The sequence below is a fragment of the Chanodichthys erythropterus genome, chromosome 4 (genome assembly GCF_024489055.1).
Source record: "Chanodichthys erythropterus isolate Z2021 chromosome 4, ASM2448905v1, whole genome shotgun sequence".
NCBI lineage: Eukaryota > Metazoa > Chordata > Actinopteri > Cypriniformes > Xenocyprididae > Chanodichthys > Chanodichthys erythropterus.
The window spans coordinates 35047619-35069797 of NC_090224.1; the positions used below are offsets into that span (position 1 = coordinate 35047619).

Consider the following 22179-nt stretch of genomic DNA (forward strand, 5'->3'; position numbering starts at 1 on the left):
AATATGTTTAATGGCTTTTCAGTTCTGTAGTGTAGAAATTAGGGATGTACCGATATCACTTTTTCCAGAACGTGTCCGATATTTTTAGTACTTGCCGATACCGAGTGCCGATACGTGTATTTTAATTGCATTTTTGATTTCAAAAATATTGGGCAGACAAAGCAAAAGAATATGAATCCATTTAGTTGGCTTAGCAAATGCCTAATTCATGTCTAATTAAGCCTGTTAAAATGAATTGTAGAAGCTATGGTTACAGTTCATATTATTGCTGTATCATATTTTATCTTTAATTTAATAGCACAGTGAATATTTAGAGCTGCTCCAGCAGAGCTCAAGCAGTTAAGAGCAGTGAGTGATTTTCTCTTTGTCTTTTCCTGTTAGATTAACATTGAGGACAAAGACAGCAGTAGGTTTATTAGGCTGCTGTCACTTTAAGAGCTGCACTTATCCAACATACTGTTACACACGCCTTTTTTTCTCAACTGTTTACGTTCACTTAAAACATAACTGACTATGTTTCAAAAGGTTACTCACCTATACGGCATTTTGACATAATTTTGTGGGAATTTGTTCATTGAAGTGCATTTTAATAAATACAAGTAGACGAGCGCAGTTTCGAGCCTGGAACCAATAATGATATCGGTATCGGTGCATCCCTAGTAGAAATTGTTGCATTTTACCAAATTGTGTAGTAGTTTTGATGGTGTTCGTCTCCCTGCTGTAGATGTGTTTCGAATGGTTCACTAAGGGACAGCATGATCTAGAGAGTGACGTTCAACAGCAGCTCTTTAAAGAGAAGATCCTCAAACTGGAGCCTTATGAGATCACTATGAATGGTAAGATTTCAGCCACAGATATCACTCACCACTTCCACTTAAAACCGCAGCAATTCCACATTAAGTAAGTATAGCACCTTGAGGTATTGCATCCTGTGCATCTGCAGGAAACCACTGTGGTTACTGTGCTAATTTTACCCTGGCAGAAAAATGCCCTCATTAGCATCATGCGGTGGACTTGCATGAAGTGGTACTATGAGTATGTGAGTTTTCTCTGGGTTTCATCAATGTCTTACAGGGTTTAACCTCTTCAAGACCTTCTTTGAGAATGTAAACCTCAGTGACCATCGTCTCAAACGGCAGGGAACACAGCTGGTATGAGATTCCCTGCTTGTTCTCTGTAAAATTGATAGGGCAAATCCAGCAGTTAATGTCTAGCCTGGCAAATATATATATATAATATAATTGATTTTCTCAGTGTGTGGAGCGATTGGATCTGGCTGGGATGGACTTCATCTGGAGAATTGCGATGGAATCTCCAGACGAGGACATCGCAAACGAAGCCATACAGCTCATCATTACCTACAGCTACATAAACCTCAACCCTAAAATGAAGAAGGTCAGAAACCCTGATTTTTCAGTAATCAGTGCACATAGTTTCTCCATAATTCTCTTTTAATAAACCTTTTATTGTGTGTGTATTTTTACAGGACTCAGTATCTCTACATAAGAAATTCATTGCTGACTGCTATAAGAGATTGGAGGTGTGTGTAACAGTGAGAAATGACACTTTCTCCCTCTTCCCTTGTGATGATAATTGTGATAAAAATCTCATCCTTATATCACACACAGGCTGCTAGCTCTGCGCTGGGCGGCCCGACCCTCACACATGCTGTTACCCGGGCAACCAAGATGCTGACAGCCACTGCTATGCCAACAGTCGCCACATCAGTGCAATCTCCATCTAGGTATGAGGGCTAGTTTTTAGTTGAGCAGCTTTCAGATTCATGAGATCAACACAGATGTGTGTCCATAGTGTGTGGAAACAACCAGCCTATAATGGTAAAAATCCAATATAATCACAATAAATCATAAACAGTCTCTCCGAATGAGCGGTTCTAGATTTCCCCCTACTCTTACGTAAGAGCCCCGCCCACCACTGGTGATGGAATTAGATATAATGCCTTATTAGATTAGCTCCTCTCCTCAGTGAGCTGTACACAGTCCGCCATGTTTATCTCCTCGCCTGAGCATTTAACAGCAGCATTCAAGCCAGAAATGTATTCTTATTAAAGCTACTAAAATTATTCAGTCAAGAGCAGTGAGTGATTTTCTTTTGTTGTTGTTTCATATTAACAGCAGATACAGCAGTAGGTACTGTATATTACGCTGCTGTCACTTTAATACACAGATCTAATATACACATGTGATTTCTTTCCCTGTTGTTTACGTTCACAGACTTAACCGTTTGTGAACTTTGTGTGTATTTGACAGTTTGAGTGCCAATAAGACATGTAAGAGAACTTAGTTTAATACTCAGATGACGTGCCGTCTGACAGGCAGCTTCAGATGTGAAAACCATATATCAGAAGTTTAAACTGTTTAAACACATGCAAATAATTAACTTTCATGGTTACGAAGAACTGCAGTATCACATGACTGTGACCACGATAGAGATGATAATCAAAACCAAACAGATGTTTTGTTAGTTTTTGGCAGAGTATTCGAGGCACGAGTTGTACAGGCTCCGCCCTCTTCTAGAAAACGGGGCGGGGAACAGCAGCTCATTTGCATTTAAAGATACATGAAAACAGCATGTTTTTCCTTCCACTCAAAAATTGGCATTTACAACATGGTATAATAAATGATCTGTGGGTACATTCTGGGGACTCCTGAGACTTATATTACATCTTGTAAAAAGGTGCATAATAGGTTCCCTTTAAGAGTCCAGAGCAAAAACACAAGCAGAATTGTACCAAAGCTGGAGCAGACACATTTAACTATACAATAATAAACTAATAGAAATATTGTAGTAATTATAATATAAGAATTATAGTAATACAAAATATTTTGAGAGACACATTGAAAAGAAACATTATAGTAGCATAATTGTAAAAAAAAAACAAAAAAAAAAACAGTCAGTTCAGTTAAGAAAAAATGTTTTTTTGATTACTAATAGGTAGAATAACATACCTTTGCAAAATCGCAAATACTCTTTTGTTTTCTTTTTTTTTTTGTATTTGATTTTATTGTGGTTTTTGTTTGTTTTTTGTTTGGTTTGGTGTATTATTTTTGTTTTTTTTTTGTTTTGAACAATTCATATCTCACATTCAGCTTGTCATTAATGCATGGTGCAACATTAAAGTCTTAACTGATCTGAAAGTTGTTCTGATATCATTTGATATCAAGATTGACATTAAATTTAACCCATTGAAATTCATAATCATCTGTCCTTAGGTCCAGTAAACTAGTGATCATTGAGAGACTTCTGTTGTTGGCAGAGCGCTACGTCATCACAATAGAGGTGAGAATTGACACACACACACACTGGGACATATACACTCATGTTACACACACGTATGAGTGCAAAACTTTATTAGCTCCTATGAGTGTTGCTCTGTTTGAAAGCGCCAGTCATTCTCTGCAAAGAAACCAGCAAGCTGTAGAAGTCAGACAACGTCATTGAACGACAGACTTGGCTAATTAATTCTCTTAACGTGTTAGATAGTGTTCAGACTTGCAGCTGTAGAATGATGGTTGACTGCAATATTCACCGTCTCTCCGTTTCTCCAGCTGTTTAATTCTGTACTGAAATCTGGCATAGAGTGTCACCCCATTTAGCGCATTCAGGAATAATCATCCCAGGACACAGTGATCCGATACGGTGTTGATTCCTGTGTGGCAGACATTTTGACACCCGTTCAGTCTAACAGATACTAATTGGTCGGTTATTGACAGACGTTCGAGTGCTTTTGGACTGTAGCACTTTTGTCAAATGTGTGAATTTGAGTAAATCATGTAAAATTAAGCTCAGTAGTTCATTTCTGGCATTCATTACCCCATTCATTGAGATGCTTATTCATGGAAAATTGATTTGAAATGACAAGTTTATTGCTGCAAGATATGAAAGAGCATCTAATGTTAAATTTATGTCAGGAAAGTGGTCCAGTAGCTTTTGTTTTATTCATAATAATATATTTGATATATTATAATAATATTTTATATTATATTATATAATTATATATTATCCACTATTTTTTGAAAGAAATTTCTTATGCGTACTAAGGTTGCATTTATTTGATAAAAAAAAAGAGTAATATTGCGAAATGTTGTTACAATTTAAAACAACTTTTTTTCTATTTGAATATATTATAAAATGTCATTTATTCCTGTGATCAAAGCTGAATTTTCAGCATCATTACTCCAGTCTTCAGTGTCACATGATCCTTCAGAAATCATTCTAATGTGGTAAATTGCTGCTCAAGGAATATTTATGATTATTATCAATGTTGAAAACAGCTGCCTTGTGGAATCCGTGATACTTCTTTTTTTTCTGGATTCTTTAACTAGAAAGTTTAAAAGATCTACATTTATTTGAAATAGAAGATTACATGTCTTTATTGTCACTTTTGATCAAAATAATGCTTTCTTGTTGAACAAAATAATTAATTTCTTTTTTAAAATAAAGGATTTACTGACCCTAAACTTCTGAACCGCAGTTTATCTTTGAATAAATCTTATAATTTCTGAAAATAATTGTTTGGAATAGTAAAGTTTTTATGGCAGTCAACATTTAAATTGTTATACATTCACACTGGTTTGAATTGTAAAATGTGTTTCTGGGTCAGAGTGACTCACATTGAACTGCTGGATCTGTTTCAGGACCTGTATTCTGTTCCTCGAACTATTCTACCTCATGGAGCGTCTTTCCACGGCCATCCTGTTACACTTCACATCACTTATGAATCTACCAAAGACACATTCACCTTGGAGGTAACACCACACACACACTTTCTGGAGACAAAACTCCCTTTCCTTCTGGCACTCGCAACACAGACGCACACACTCACGACAGATCGTAAGCAGGGTTGATATAAAGGCTAGACAAACATTCTCCCTATTTGGAGAATAGAAGAACATTGATAGATGGCAGGTGGACGTTCGGCATGAGACACCGAATGTGATATTCACAAACACAGAGGTCTGTTGTATGATCATTCACTCTGTAGACTCAACTGACTGGCATTTGCTTTGCCTTATTTGAATGGATGAATCAAAATGGCCCTTATGTGTTTGTGTACATGTGAATGTGTGCAGGCCCACAGCAACGAGACTATAGGCAGCATCAGATGGAAGATTGCTGAGCAGCTCAGCTGTCCGGTGGACAATGTGCAGATATTTGCCAATGACAGCATGGTGAGTCAAAACTAACTGTGATCCGTCACAGTCATACCCGAGCGGTGCACAGGTGCCAAATACTCCTACAGCACAGGCCAACGCTGTTTGAGACTGCCGCAGCTATTATGATCGCATGCAGAGCCTTCAGAGAGTTAACAATAAACATTGTATATTCATATTAATTATTGTTAGTGTTATTTTAGTAGTATTTATATAATATTATTGTTTATTAAAGTGCCCCTATTGTGCTATTTTAAAGGTTCTTAAAGGGATAGTTCACCCAAAAATGAAAATTTTGTCATTAATTACTCACCCTCATGTCATTCCAAACCAGAAGACATTTGTTCATCTTCGGAACACAAATGAAGATCTTTTTGATGAAATCTGAGAGATTTCTGTCCCTCCATTGACAGCTACGTGACTAACACTTTGATGCTTCAAAAAGTTCATAAAGAAATCGTAAAATGAATCCATATGAATTGAGTGGTTTAGTCCAAATTTTCTGAAGAGACTCAATTGCTTTATATGATGAACAGATTGAAGTTAGACCTTTATTCACATATATACATTGATCAGTGAACATAAACGAAAACTCAACTTCTTGCGGAAGCTCAAACGTGCTTCGTAACACGAGAACGAACCTCGTTGGTTCTTGCTGTAGCTCAAACATTCACGTAAGCCATAAGGGACTGTTTTTACGAGAATACTAAGTAGGAAGGAAGTAGGAAGACAAAGTAGGAGAAAGTGAGACTGGAATTACTAGACTCATTTCAGGCAGTTCAGAATTGGTTTTCTTTTGTGAAATTCATCATGCACTTTGATCTTTGAAACTTTGCAGACCTTTTACCAGGGCTCAACGCTAAGGATTTTTTCTACTGGCCCAGTCGGGCCAGTGGTTCAAATTTTTAGTTGCCCCGCCAAAATTTTCACTGGCCCAACAACAAAAAATGAATAAAAGTAAAAGACAAGAAAATGGGTCTATAAAATAATCGTAGTTATTGTTTTCGTTGTCTTTGTTACATTTGACCTCAATAAATAGGTTTATGACACCGAAAGCTACTAGATTAACTTATATTTTAAATATTGTGAATTGACAAATAAACAGTAAGTAATAAAATAGTAACAAATAATCAAATTACAAGTAAAAGCACAAATAAAATACAACAGAACAAACATATAAATCAAATAAATGGTGCTTTTCAAGTTTTTCATGTAGGTTTATTGTAATCTAATGTATAACTATTTATCTATAGATTAATCTTTATTAAAGTTAATCAGTCAAGAGCAGTTACAGATGCATAAAAATGTTTTTAATGTTAAAAATATAATATGTTAAATACTGTTACTTGAAATTATAAAAAAAAAAAAAAAAAAATGAAGACACTTTAAATGTAAGATTAAACCCGCCAGCAGGTGGCAGCGAATCACTGTAAATGAGCGAGTCATTGAGATTCAACCGATTCATTCAAACGGCTGATTCATTCAGGATGTGTTGCTCAGAGACGCAAAACATTTCTGCGGACTTTTGAACTATTTTCGTTGGCGAAATACAGTAAAAACAGACGATTTGGTGTCTTAAATGTAAGACACTTGATATTGAGTTCTTGTTCATTAAACTGTACGCTGAATAAAACCAAAATCACATTTGTAATGCTAATATTTGGAGAAAAACGGTGCTCTTTGTGTAATATTGGTTAACTATATTAAATTATATAAGTATGAAATATATACAGGGGCATTTTTGCCCCTTGAATTCTAGGAGCATTCTAGAAGCATACGTCACGTAGTGCATGCGTGCACTCAATGGGTGTGTTTTTGTTTGTTTTTTTGTAAAGTGAGGGACATACTCGATAATATCAGATCGTTAAATCAACAATTACGATATCATAAATGATATATAACGCACTCCCTACAGCACTGGCCCGATCGGGCAAGTGACCGTTCCGTCTGCTGTCCTGAGCATCGTTCACACTAGCCCCGGGCCATTGGGCAGTCGAACATTCGCAAACAGCGATATTACACACTTCATGAAAGGTAATATCTGAAAAAAAGCATAATAGTGGCACTTTAATATTTTCAAATAACCTTTATTTTTTTATATACTGTTATTAGGTTTTGTTTTTTAAAAAATATCTCTAGATAGTTTTAATTTATTTTTGTTTTAGTTTTATTTCAGTTAGTAATTTTAGTACTTAAATTTCAGTTAGTTACTAAGGCAACATTTCTAATTTTCATTTAGTTTTTCATCTAATATTTTTATTTTAGTTAAGAATACCACTATTGGCCAAGGAAATGTAATTTTGAAATGATCAGCATCATCCAGTAACTGCCTGCAGAGGTCTAAGGGCCAGTTTACACCTGGTCACTTCATGTGTCTGATCGGATAGCTGATCTGATTTGTTAAAACGGCTCCATTTACACTTGGCCACAAAAAATGTGTGTCCGCAAATAGAATATAAATTCTTACTTTTAAACGGAGTTCACTTCACTTCAACAAAAACAACAGATATCAGCTGCATTTTATTTATCATCAGCTAATTTCAAGATCAAAGACAGCAATAGGAGAGAGAGTGGCATCAGCACTGGTAAGATCATTTAGTCTCACTACTTTTAATAAAAATGATTGTGTTTTGAGAGTCTGCGTTTGCAATTGTGGCAGTTTGCGTGTCGGCTTGCTGATGAGATACTCGGCTATTCCTTTGCAGCAATGTGTGTTGCAGTAGCGCAGTCATATCTGGCTATAACACGTTTTGGGAGGAGTAAAATTTAAATGCACTTACATCAGTTTTGTCTGGAATGCGTCTCCGACCACCTCCTGTAGTGGTTTGAGTGATCAGATTGAAATCTGTCTCGAAAGAGGGCATTTACACCTGGTCTTTTCACGATCGGAGAGATTTCCAATCAGAGAAAATACATGAAGTGACCAGGTGTAAACAGACCCTCAAACTTCAGAGTGCTCATTTTTTGTTGTCAAATATTTAATGAATTGTTAAATGTGCATTCCAGCTGACGATGAATCGGGACCAGAAGCTGTTGAATCAGCTGGGTTTCTCTGATGAGCAGAGTCTGACAGTGAAGAGCTCAGGAACAGGCACTCCGTCAGGCAGTTCAGCGGACAGCTCGGCCTCGGCCAGCTCCAGCAGCAGCGGGGTCTTCAACTCAGCGTACGCTCTGGAGCAGGTACGTACACACAGTGATCTGACAACTCACACTTTGCTGGTACTTATTGGATCAAGTACACTTTAATGGTACCAGTACACACTTGTTTACATCATATGCAAAATTTTGGGGGTGGTAAGATTTATAATGTTTTGGGAAAAAGTAGGGCTATCACAGACTAAAGATTTTTCTAGCCAACTATTAGTCATTCATTTAAGCCATTAGTCAACTAATTGCACATTTATATTAATTTAATTATAATTAATTTAATTATATATTAAATATATACAGAGGGGAAAGATGAAGTTGATGATGCTGACTCTCATCTCTGCAGTATAGTGAATATACACCTTTAGAGAAATGCACCTTTCATAGGGATTACATAAACAGAGAGCATTTATTTTCAACATTTCAAGCTTTCTATAGATATATTTCTCATGTCTGTGAGGCACGTATAAATTGAGTTTTGGTTCATTTTTGTGACACGCTCCAGTTCAGGGAGATTGAGACGGCAGAACGCGCATCCTGTTTGTTTTCTTTATTTTACAAAGGCACAATGTTTTCTTGTTGTGAGTTTACACATAAAAAAAAACCCTTTCCAGTTTTGAATGATGTCTTACTCTTATCTGTATGACCAACAATAACTGAGTATTTTCATGTTTGGTCAATTTAATATGTTCTTGCCAAATAAAAGTATTAATTTCTTTCTTTAAAACTTTAAAAAAACAAAAAAACAGTTGTGTATTTATCAAACTCGTGTGTGATTGCAGGAGAAATCTCTTCCTGGTGTGGTCATGGCGTTGGTGTGTAATGTCTTTGAGATGCTTTATCAGCTTGCTAACTTGGAGGAACCCAGGTAAACAACCCACACCAACTGCCAGTTATCCTATTATTTATTTGAAGGGTTAGTTAAATAATGTCATTTATTACTCACCCGTAATGTCGTTCCACACCCGCAAGACCTTCGTTAATCTTCAGAACACAAATTAAGATATTTTAGATGAAATCCGATGGCTCAGTGAGGCCTCCATTCACAGCAATGACACTTCCTCTCTCAAGATCCATAAAGGTACTAAAAACATATTTAAATCAGTTCATGTTCTGAAGATGAATGAAGGTCTTACGGGTGTAGAACGATAAGGGTGAGTAATAAATGACATTATTTTCATTTTTGGGTGAACTAACCCTTTAAATTCTGTCATTATTTGCTCAGCATCATGTTGTTTCAAACCGGTATGCTGTTTTTCTTTATTCTTGTATTGTTGATTTCGCTTCATAGATGAACCCTTTCGCTTTGCTGGCATATATTGTATTTTGTGATTTCAGTTGACTTGTAATGACTGTGTGGCCATCTTGTTCCTATCCAGAATAACTTTGCGTGTGAGGAAGTTGTTGCTGCTTATCCCGACTGACCCCGAGGTGCAGGACGCCCTCGATAACTTTGTGCCAAAAGAGTCTAGCGTCTGGAGTCACCAGGTAATGACTCTCCATGACTTTGGATAAAATTGGATAATGTTTCTCATGTTATTAAAAATGCATTGATCTAATGACTGTTTTATTGTTTTTATATATATATATATATATATATATATATATATATATATATATATATATATATATATATATATATATATGTAGACAAATATACAGTACCATTCAAAAGTTTGGGGTCGATATGATTTTTATTTATTTTATTTTTATTTTATTTTTTTTTTGAAAGAAGTCTCTTCTGCTCGCCAAGGCTGCATTTATTTGATCAAACATACAGTAAAAACAGTAATACTGTGAAATATTATTATAATTTAAAATAGCTGTTTTCTATTAGTTTGTTTTAATGTAATTTATTCCTGTGATGCAAAACTGTATTTTCAGCATCATTACTGCAGTCTTCAGTGTCTCATGATCCTTCAGAAATCATTCTAAGATGTTGATTTACTGCTCAAGAAACATTTCTTATGCTGCTGAATATTTTTGTCGAAACAGTGATACATTTTTTCCCAGAATACTTTGATGAACAGAGAGTTCAAAAGAACAGCATTTAATTAAAATAGAAATCTTTTCTAACATTATAAATGTTTTTACTGTCACTTTTGATCAATCAATTTACTTACCCTGTGCCCTTGCTGATATTTTCCTTAAAAAAATGTATTGACCTCAAACTTTGGTAGTGTGTAGCTTTGATTTGTTTAACATTTTGTGCTCGATACATAACTTGATTATAATTATGGAAATTATTTAATAGTTTTGAGGAGTTCTCAGATGTGGAACATTGTAATAGCAAAGAATGAGTAGGTATGACTGGTAGTTTAGGTGAAATAGTGGCTGGATGAATCAGCATTATGAGAGCTGTAACAGTCATGTGACAGTGTTTTTGTTTTTAGCAGGATGCACACAGAAGACAGTGCTCTCTAGCAGACAGTAAATAACTTCTCTCTCTGTCTCATCAGAAAACTCTGTTTACACTGGGGTCTGGTTCTCAGGCCTCGAAGTCTCCGTCTCTGTCCAGTAAACAGCAGCACCAGCAGAGTGCAGCATCTATCCTGGAGTCTCTGTTTCGGTCTTCTGCCCCGGGCATGTCTACATTCAGAGTGCTCTATAACCTGGAGGTTTGTCATGCATTTCTCATGTTTAAAGGATTAGTTCACTTCAGAATTAAATTTTCCTGATAATCCCCATGTCATCCAAGATGGTTATGTCTTTCTTTCTTCAGTCGAAAAGAAATTAAGGTTTCTGAGTAAAACATTCCAGGATTTTTCTCCATATAGTGGACTTTACTGGGGTTCAACGGGTTGAAGGTCCAAATGTCAGTTTCAGTGCAGCTTCAAAGAGCTCTACATGATCCCAGATGAGGAATAAGAGTCTTATCTAGAGAAACAATTTGTCATTTTCTAAAAAAATATAAAAATGTATGTACTTTTTAACCAGAAATGCTCATCTTGCACTGCTCTGTGATGCGCCACGTAGTGTTGTCAAAAGTACCAACTTCGGTACCTATCGGTACTGAAATTTTAAAAACGTGACGCTTTGAGCGCTGTTGAGCGGATTCATAAACATCTCTGATTGGCCATTGCTCATCGGATATGCCTGTGATTGGCTACAATGATCAACGCGTGGGAGCATTTGAAAGCTCACGGAAGTGTTTAAATTTGAAAGCGTTTTGAAAGTGGGAGCGCGAGCGATTGAAAGCAGGCGTCTAACAGTGGACCGATCCGCGATAGACGCCTGCTTTCAAACGCTCCCGTGTGTATCTGTGTAAGCGCGTAGTGAAGAGATTAATTGATGACTATTTACAGCGTTGATCATTGAAGCCTATCACAGACATATCCGATGAGCCGTGAAAACAACGGCCAATCAGAGATGTTTACGAATCCACTCAACAGCGCTCAAAGCGTCACTTTTTTAAAATTTCAGTACCGACTAGGTACCGAAGTCGGTACTTTTGACAACACTAGCGCCACGCATCATGTAATCGCGTAGGAAAGGTCAGACGTGACAGGCAAAAGTACTGAGTGTCTACAAAGCGAACGTGCAAAGACAAACGCTAAGTCAAACGCTTTTTACAAAAAGGTAAAGGTAAAACAATGCTGTCGAACGGTACTTCCGCCTACATCACCTGTGGCCTTTCCAACATGATTATGTAATGCGTGGCACATCAGTTTACTAGATAAGACTCTTATTCCTCGTCTGGGATCATGTAGAGCTCTTTGAAGCTGCACTGAAACTACAATTTGCACCTTCAATCTGTTGAACCCCACTGAAGTCCACTATCTGGAGAAAAATCCTGGAATGTTTTCCTCAAAAACATTTCCTCATTTCTTTTTCGACTGCCGAAAGAAAGACATAAACATCTTGGATGACATGGGGGTGAGTAAATTATCAGGAAATTTTAATTCTGAAGTGAGCTAATCATTTAAGTTATAATACTCCATTTTCATGTGCAGAGATGATATGTGTCATAGGCTGATTGATTACTCAGAACAGTGTGAATGTGTCTCTGTGGCACTTTCAAAACATTGCTTTGTTTTTCTGTTTGTTTGAATAGTCCAACATTTGGATGAATCAATGTCATGCGTTTAAGAGCAGGATTGAACTGTTCAGTCATTCCTCTCAGTGTTTGCACACATTATAGTGTTGAATATTAAAATATTAAAAACCAACGTTTTTAAGACCCTACTGATAAACAGCTTAATCTTCAGCCCTGTTGCAAATCACAATATTATAATGATTTCTGAAGGACCATGTGACACTGAAGACTGGAAAAATCCAGCTTTTTTTATGATTATATATTTATACAAAGCATATAGAAAAAAATTCTTGTAAAGGGAAAAAAGCACACTCTCTCACTTATGCACTCACCTCCATCCGTTCTCTTAGGTGTTGAGCTCCAAGCTGATGCCCACATCTGATGATGAAATGGCGAAGACCAGTGTCAAATCTTTCTGTGAGAACTTCCTCAAAGCAGGAGGTCTCAGGTAGCCGTCTATTTACCCACTTTTCCTCTGCATGTTGATAATTATGCAGTCTAAATGTGTCTGTATATTTTAATCATTAATTATCTCAGCGGCACGTTGTCTCTCTCTCTGTCTCAGTCTGGTGGTTAACGTCATGCAGAGAGACTCCATCCCCTCCGAGGTGGACTACGAGACCAGACAGGGAGTCTATTCCATCTGCCTGCAGCTGGCCAGGTGCAGTCTCATTTATCAGTCTGGCTGTCTTCTCGTTCTTATTTTTCTATTTTGTGTCGTACTTTTCTCTCTTTTCTCTAGCCCTGAGTATACTCCGTTTTTTTACGCACACGCTAGCGTACGCGCACAGTCGAACGCTGGCGTTCAACGCAGTTTTGATCAATCTCTCGCCATGAGTTTCAACCCATGTAAATATATTTGTATTCTTTCATGCTAGAGTTGTACAAATGAGGATACTTTCTAACCTTTTCGCACAATCTCTTATCTATATAGGCTTCTATTGTCAGCTTTCGTGCGTTCTGGTCTGTTCTGTTTATGCAGTTTTTCTTTGACTACCTTGTGAATCGACGTCCCCAAGTACGCTTCTCTGAAAACATCACTCCAGATGATAGGCAGCATACTGATATTGCTTTTTTGTCAATTTTTTTATCCATTTTTGTCATGGATGAAAAATAAAAACTGTTTGAGAACATACCGTAGATTTCTCCATTTTTTTTTTTTTTTTTTTTTTTTTTTTTATGCTTTTTTTACCATACATTTACACAACAACGTGTTTTGGGGGCCTGAAAACACAAACTTTTGAAAACTGTTTTCAAATTGCAAGTTTTTGAAAATGACACTGTTATCGTCTCTGTGTAAACTACAAAAATACGAATTTGTGAAAATGGTGACACCTTGCTTATGTGTATTATGTGTTCAGTCTATAGGTGCGAAGTGTTTCTTTACAAAGTGATCTACTTTGTACTACTACTCGCCATCTGCTGGCCTGGCAGCAGAATACAGCATTTAGTTATTTTCGCAGATCCGTGTGAACGGGGATCGTTTTGACAACGTTGCCGTCTTTATGCAAAAAGCACAAAGGAAAAACATTTACATTTTTAATTAGGGCTGCTATTAATCGTTTTCAAAATAAAAGTCTGTGTTACGTAATATGTGTGTTCTGTGTATATTAATTATGTATATATAAATACATGCACATACATGTATATATTTAAGAAAAAAATTTTATTTATATATAAAGTATTTATATGTAATCTAAAATATATATAAATATGTATGTTTATTTATACATGTATATATTTTTAAAATTTATACATGTATATATTTTTTAAATTTATACATGTGTGTGCATGTATTTATATATACATAATTATTATACACAGAACACACACATATATTACATAAACACAGACTTTTAGTTTGCAAACGATTCACTGCGATTAATCGTTGTGCAGCCCTATTTTTAATATATTGTTGTTGTTGTTGTTGTTGTTGTTGTTGTTGTTGTTGTTGTTGTTGTTGTTGTTGTTGTTGTTGTTGTTGTTGTTGTTGTTGTTGTTGTTGTTGTTGTTGTTGTTGTTGTTTAAATGTACTCTAAGACTGTTACATCCAGATGAAAACATGACTCATTTTTGAGCCAAACATAATGGGTGTAATTTTATAAATAGTCAGCAGGGGTTAAAGCATACCTCATTCAGAAGACATGGCTTAATTTGAAAGGTGAAAGAAACCGACAAGACAGAACAACAACAAACTTGACAAGCACTTGTGTGAGGGGGTAAAGAGATTCCTGAAACTCTAATTTAGACGAGTTCACAGACATTTTTATCACTCATGGAGAGAAATAGCACAAACCCTTGACAAGGATGAAATTTTCTAGTGCGCATTTGTGTCAGATACCGGTGTTCACGCACACTGTATCGGCTGTACGCATACACTGTTCATGTCAAAGCTGAAGTATACATTTGGCTTTTGCGTTTATTTAAGTACTTGCTCTTTGTCTCCCCCTGTAGGTTCCTGCTGGTAGGGCAGGCTATGCCTAGTATACTCGACGAAGAGTTGAGCAAGGACGGTCTAGACACTCTGTCCTCTCGGCCATTCCGTAACGCAGGGCGGCAGAGCGGACGGCAGCTCTCTGTCTGTGGAACTCCGGAAAAATCCTCCTACAGGCAGGTGTCCATGTCTGACAGATCCTCCATCAGAGTAGAAGAAATCATCCCGGCCGCCCGTGTCGCCATACAGGTGCGTGAGAGCATCCAGTGCTCTCTTAGTTTTCTAAATGATTTTTTTCCTTGCCATATATGACTTGTCTTGTTTGTTGTTTCAGACGATGGAGGTGGGAGATTTCACATCCACAGTGGCATGTTTCATGAGACTCACCTGGGCGGCGGCCGCAGGCCGATTGGATCTAGTTGGCAACAGCCAGCCGATCAGAGAGACCACTAACTCGCTTCTCCCGCTGGGCGTACGCAGCAGGGTCAGCAGCACAGGTGAGTCCAAAGTTTCTTTTCCTGTGTTCATCAAGGCTGCATTTATTTGGTCAAAAATACAGTAAAACAGCAATTGTGAAATAATATTATAATTTATAAGATTTTTTTAATAAATTACATTTTAAAATATAATTTTTTTTTTTTTTAAATTGTATGAATTGTAATAATATTTCACAATTTTTGATCCAATAAATGCAGCCTTGGTGAGTGACTTCTTTCAAAAACGTTATTATTCCAAACTTTTAACCGGTAATGTATACATCTGTCTTTCAGTCTTTGCATCTCTCTCATTGTTCTTGTGTGTTTGTGTGTTGCAGGAAGTAACTGCAGCTCTGGCAGTGAGGGAGAGATCACCACATTACAAGCTGGGATATGCGTCAAACAGCTGTGTGTGTCCATCAAAGACACTATTATCGCACGAGAAGCGCTCTCATTACTTGTCACATGCCTTCAGCTACGCTCTCAACAGCTATGTAAGAAAAAAAGCACACTCATATGCTAAAGAAAAGTCAGCAAAAATTAAAACGCTTAGGGAATCACTTTGTTTCTTGTTCTTTTTCAAGCTTCATTTTACAGTCTGCCTTCTGTGAATGATTTCATCATTGATATTCTGCTGGGTTCGTCCAGTGGAGAGGTCAGTGCCTGCGTTATAGTCCTGACTAAATCAAGCTTGTCTTATTAAGAATGACTTCTGAGTCCAGATGTCCTTTCACAGATTCGACGTGTGGCGTGTGATCAGCTGTACACTCTCAGTCAGTCAGACACATCTGCGTACCCTGATCTTCAGAAGCCCAACCTCTTCCTGCTGAAGGTGGTTCTGACAGCTCAACTTCCTCTCTGGTCTCCTACCAGCATCATGAGGGGCATTAACCAAAGGTCCGACACACGAAACACGCATGATTTCTTCTCTTTTAGGAGAACAGTTTAACCATTTGTGACAAATGAGTCCTAAACAAAATTGCTGAAATTAAATAATCAAGCACAGATTGTTTCTGTAACAGTCCCACAATTAAAGATATTGTGTAAACTTCATAAAGCTGTGAAATGATGAATATCTACTAAAATGATGATCATATTTTTAGGTTGCTTTCACAATGCACAGAGTATTTTGACCTGAGGTGCCAACTACTGGATGACCTGACCAGTGAGTTTCTGCTTTATTTTCAATATAAATATATTCCACAAATAAGATGTATTTTATAATTATTCACATAATTGTTGTTATAATACATAGTTAACTGTAGTAAAAATCTATTTGTAATGTTTAACTAATTACCAAAAACATTTAGCTTCCTCCCACACTTTTACTTGCAACCCTGTTACCACATGATTTTTCCCTCTGTTACAAAAAAATGTAACATAATTTAAAATTGTGACACATGAAGTAACATCATGTGTACAGCATTAGAAGAAAACATTCAAAGAAACCGATTCCGTTTTCTGTTGTAGTGTTGACTGCATTCATCAGTCTCACTCTTCAACCCTGTTATCCAAGTTATTGGGTTATTAGAAAATGCAGACAAATATGTATTTACTGTTTAATCTATAGGAAATGTAATTTTATCAAGAGCTTAATTAACATTTGGCTAGTCGATACTGATTTAGGCTAAATTTGCAACCCTGTTACCCTTTCTCCGTTACACAATTTATACAATTAATGTTCACCAAGGCTGCATTTATTTGATTAAATACAGTAAAAACAGTAATATTGTGAAATATTATTACAATTTAAAATGTAATTTATTCCTGTGATCAAAGCTGAATTTTCAGCATCATTACTCCAGTCTTCAGTGTCACATGATCCTTCAGAAATCATTCCAATATGATGATTTGATACTCAAGAAACATTAGTTATTATTATCAGTGTTGAAAACAGTTGTGCTGCTTTTTTTTTTTGTGGAAACCATGATAACATTTCTACGGAAGAGGATTATAGGGCCAGGCAATAAAAAAAAAAAAATAAAACCATCTCGAGATTAAAGTTGTTAAATTTCTAGAAAAAAGTCAAAATAAAATGTTGAGAATAAACTCGTTAAATTACGAGAAAAAAACGTGTTAAATTTAGAGAAAAAAGTCGAGATAAAATGTTGAGAATAAAGTCAATAAATTACGAGAAAAATGTTGTTAAATTTCGAGAAAGTCGAGATAAAATATTGAGAGTAAAGTCATTAAATTACGAGGAAAAAGTCAGTAAATTACGAATTTGTTCTCATAATCTAACAAATTTTTTCTCGTAATTTAATGAGTTTATTCTCAACATTTTTTTTTGACTGTTTTCTTGAAATTCAACAACTTTAATCTCGAGATGGTTTTATTTTTTTATTATTGCTTGGCCCTAATCCTCTTCCGTACATTTCTTTCAGGATCCTTTGATGAATAGAAAGTTCAATGAACAGCATTTATTTTGAATAGAAATAGTTTAACAAAGTTTTTACTGTCAGTTTTGATCAATTTAATGCATCTCTCTCACACAAATATAATTTTTAAACTGTATTTATAATTTTGTTAAAAAGGTTACATAGAATGGAATCGTGAAATTTGTGTCAATACCCAGCCCTATTTCGTTTCACAAGCTTGCGATTCGATATTATTTTAGATATATCAAGTATAGCACATCAAATTTTCTCAAGGAAAAATTTAATCATTCAACTAATGCTGTAAACTATACATGGGAATTAGTTGGTACTACATTAATGCAATGTTGAAGGTCAAAATTAACTGCACTTAAATTACACTAAAGGAAATTTTTCATAAGGATAATAATAAAGTTATAATGCTAATTTACAATTACATAATTATATTTTTACTCCAATTATTTTTTTTTTTAAATATAAACATTTAAATGGTGACTGTCATAAAAACTTGACAGATTTATTTAAACATGCAATAAATATTGAAGAACATTAATGGTGCCCTAGAATTTAAAACTGAATTTATCTTGGCATAGTTAAATAACAAGAGTTCAGTACATGGAAATGACATACAGTTAGTCTCAAACTCCATTGCTTCCTTCTTTTTATATAAATCTCATTTGTTTAAAAGACCTGAAAAATGAATCTCAACATTACACCGACTGTTATACGTAACAGTCGGGATCATTAATATGTACGCCCCCAATATTTGCATATGCCAGCTCATGTTCACGGCATTAGACAAGCGCAGCCAGTAATAATAACTGACATGATCCATGATATCATGATATTTTTTGTGATATTTGTAAATTGTCTTTCTAAATGAGAGAGCGAGAGGATTTAAAGGGGCCGCAGCCTGAATCGGCACATATTTAATGATGCCCCAAAATAGGCAGTTAAAAAAATTAATTAAAAAAAAAAAATCTATGGGGTATTTTGATCTGAAACTTCACAGACACATTCAGGGGACACCTTAGACTTATATCTTTTGAAAACACATTCTACGGCACCTTTAAAAATTATTAGTATGTAATATGGTGCATATATTTAGCAAAATGCTCCCCTCGAGTTAATTTTTCTAGCTGACTAACAAGTTTATGGTCACTTAATATGGTTTTTGGTGGTAAAAGTGAAGTAATTTTCTCATAATAAAATGGGCAGAATTTGACATCTGAGACTTGGTTTCATATCAAAAGTAACAAAGCACAAAACTTATTGTGGTTTATTGTATGGGAAGCGCGCTACAAAGTTCCGTTCATTCATCAACTGAAAACAGGATAGACTAATTGATTCTTAGGATTTAAGAATCGATATCAGTTTGTAAAAATGAGAATTTATTAAAATTGAGAAATCATTATTTTTTACCCAGCCCTAAGGTTGCAAATATTGCAAACTTCATATTGCAAGCTCATTAAATATATTTATTTTGGCTTTCTGAGATGAGAATGTTAAACACCTCCCCTCACAATTTGCTCAGCCCTGTTTTGTTTCATTTTAGCGTATGTGGAAAGCTCCAAATGTAACTTTTTGCTTTAGTTCTGCTTAAGGATTTTTTGAATCCTTTGGAAAAGCTCAGCTCCATGTGTTTCATGTTCTCAGCATCAGAAATGGAGCAGCTTCAGATCGGCCCGGCAGCTATGCTGGAGGATGAGATCAGCTGGCTTGATAATTTCGAGCCCACTTGGACCAACGAGCTGGAGACCAGCGAGGCAGACAACATCCTGCTGGCCGGACACCTGCGCCTCATTAAAACCCTGCTGTCCCTCTGCGGCAGTGAGAAAGAGCAGTTTGGTCAGCCACTTTTCCGATTATTTTGACAGCGTGATTTGATGCATATGGAGATTCGGATGTGGAGTAAAATGTTTTTTCATGTTAATGTGCTGCAGGTCCTTCTCTGATCCAGCAGCTGTTGGACGACTTCCTGTTCAGAGCGTCTCGAATCATCCTGAACAGTGACAGCTCATCTAGCACTACAGCATCTATCCACGACTTTCACCCAAAGTAAGATGAAAGGCATACATTCACCCACATTAACTTGTAAGTTGCTCAAATTGCCTTAAGCATTTGTGCGTGTGTCTCAGGTGCAGTACAGTCAGCAGTCGTCTGGCGGCGTACGAGGTGCTGGTCATGTTGGCTGACAGCTCTCTAACTAACCTGCAACTCATCACTAAAGAACTGCTGTCCATGCACCATCAGTCTGACCCATCCCTCACCAAAGAGTTCGACGTGAGTCCCCTCATCAGCCTCGCTGTCCTTCTGGCTTTTGATGAATTTTCCAACATCGACACCATTGAACTGAATTGAATTAACATTGTATGGAAGCTTGTTTCCACCATGGGATAAAAAAATAAAACGGGGAATTTTATCTCACAATTGAGACATGCTTCTATCTTTATATCTCGCAATTCTGGCTTTACATCTAAACTTAAAATAGCGGGGGGAAAAGTCAGAATTGTGAGATATAAACTTGCAATCGCAAGAAAAAAGTCAGAATTGCGATCTCCCAATTTTTATATCTTGTAGTTCTGACTTTATTTCTCCCAATTCTGACTTAATATTCAATTCTGACTTTTTTTCACACAATTATGACTTTACATCACGCAATTCTGACTTTATTTCTCCCAATTCTAACTCAATACGCAATTCTGACTTAATATTCAATTCTGACTTTATTTCTCCCAATTCTGACTTTATTTCACACAATTCTGACTTTATTTCACACAATTATGACTTTACATCACGCAATTCTGACTTTATTTCTCCCAATTCTGACTTTATTTCTCCCAATTCTGACTTTACATCACGCAATTCTGACTTTATTTCTCCCAATTCTGACTTTACATCACGCAATTCTGACTTTATTTCTCCCAATTCTAACTCAATACGCAATTCTGACTTAATATTCAATTCTGACTTTATTTCTCCCAATTCTGACTTTATTTCACACAATTCTGACTTTATTTCTCCCAATTCTGACTTTATTTCTCCCAATTCTGACTTTATTTCACACAATTCTGACTTTATTTCTCCCAATTCTGACTTTATTTCTCCCAATTCTAACTTAATACGCAATTCTGACTTAATATTCAATTCTGACTTTATTTCACGCAATTCTGACTTTATTTCACACAATTCTGACTTAATTTCTCCCAATTCTGACTTAATACTCAATTCTGACTTTATTTCACGCAATTCTGACTTTATTTCTAGCAATTCTGACTTTATTTCTAGCAATTCTGACTTTATTTCTCCCAATTCTGACTTTACATCACGCAATTCTGACTTTATCTCTCCCAATTCTGACTTTACATCACGCAATTCTGACTTTATTTCTCCCAATTCTAACTTAATACGCAATTCTGACTTAATATTCAATTCTGACTTTATTTCTCCCAATTCTGACTTTATTTCACACAATTCTGACTTTACATCATGCAATTCTGACTTTATTTCTCCCAATTCTGACTTTATTTCTCCCAGTTCTGACTTAATACTCAATTCTGACTTTATTTCACGCAATACTGACTTTATTTCTCCCAATTCTGACTTTATTTCTCCCAATTCTGACTTTATTTCTAGCAATTCTGACTTTATTTCTAGCAATTCTGACTTTATTTCTCCCAATTCTGACTTTATTTCTCCCAATTCTGACTTTACATCACGCAATTCTGACTTTATCTCTCCCAATTCTGACTTTACATCACGCAATTCTGACTTTATTTCTCCCAATTCTAACTTAATACGCAATTCTGACTTAATATTCAATTCTGACTTTATTTCACGCAATTCTGACTTTATTTCACACAATTCTGACTTTATTTCTCCCAATTCTGACTTTATTTCTCCCAATTCTGACTTTATTTCTCCCAGTTCTGACTTAATACTCAATTCTGACTTTATTTCACGCAATACTGACTTTATTTCACACAATTCTGACTTTATTTCTCCCAATTCTGACTTTATTTCTAGCAATTCTGACTTTATTTCTAGCAATTCTGACTTTATTTCTAGCAATTCTGACTTTATTTCTCCTAATTCGGACTTTATTTCTAGCAATTCTGACTTTATTTCTCCCAATTCTGACTTTATTTCTGCCAATTCTCACTTTATTTCTCCCAGTTCTGACTTAATACTCAATTCTTACTTTATTTCACGCAATACTGACTTTATTTCTCCCATTTCTGACTTTATTTCTCCCAATTCTGACTTTATTTCTCCCAATTCTGACTTTATTTCTCCCAATTCTGACTTTATTTCTCCCAATTCTGACTTTATTTCACGCAATTCTGACTTTATTTCTCCCAATGCTGACTAGACTTGTGCCGATATTCGGTAATGCGATAAATCGCGATAATGAATATGCACGATATTGTAATCGTAGGCACTTCAGAATACCGTAAATAATAATTTATTACCAATTATTAATTTTTTATAAGGCAATTAAGAATACTTTACCCATCAATCGTATAAAATGCACAAC

General features: G+C 35.9%; 1 protein-coding gene across 4 annotated transcripts in view; it reads left to right on the forward strand.

The window, feature by feature from the left end:
• usp24 (ubiquitin specific peptidase 24) overlaps window positions 1-22179 on the forward strand; it is an 83278-nt gene that overhangs the window by 40766 nt on the left and 20333 nt on the right. For 2 of the 4 annotated variants that reach the window (XM_067384819.1, XM_067384821.1), the window contains 24 exons: window positions 725-836; window positions 1075-1151; window positions 1255-1395; window positions 1487-1540; window positions 1629-1744; window positions 3234-3300; window positions 4659-4769; window positions 5094-5192; window positions 7709-7759; window positions 8181-8354; window positions 9104-9189; window positions 9701-9809; window positions 10781-10939; window positions 12708-12805; window positions 12923-13018; window positions 14812-15040; window positions 15126-15288; window positions 15606-15761; window positions 15852-15922; window positions 16004-16164; window positions 16371-16432; window positions 19299-19490; window positions 19586-19700; window positions 19781-19925. In XM_067384819.1, the coding sequence (XP_067240920.1) occupies window positions 725-836; window positions 1075-1151; window positions 1255-1395; window positions 1487-1540; window positions 1629-1744; window positions 3234-3300; window positions 4659-4769; window positions 5094-5192; window positions 7709-7759; window positions 8181-8354; window positions 9104-9189; window positions 9701-9809; window positions 10781-10939; window positions 12708-12805; window positions 12923-13018; window positions 14812-15040; window positions 15126-15288; window positions 15606-15761; window positions 15852-15922; window positions 16004-16164; window positions 16371-16432; window positions 19299-19490; window positions 19586-19700; window positions 19781-19925 (2844 nt within the window). The remainder of the gene's footprint in view (window positions 1-724; window positions 837-1074; window positions 1152-1254; window positions 1396-1486; window positions 1541-1628; window positions 1745-3233; window positions 3301-4658; window positions 4770-5093; window positions 5193-7708; window positions 7760-8180; window positions 8355-9103; window positions 9190-9700; window positions 9810-10780; window positions 10940-12707; window positions 12806-12922; window positions 13019-14811; window positions 15041-15125; window positions 15289-15605; window positions 15762-15851; window positions 15923-16003; window positions 16165-16370; window positions 16433-19298; window positions 19491-19585; window positions 19701-19780; window positions 19926-22179) is intronic. The other 2 variants (XM_067384820.1, XM_067384822.1) reach the window with 2 other exon arrangements.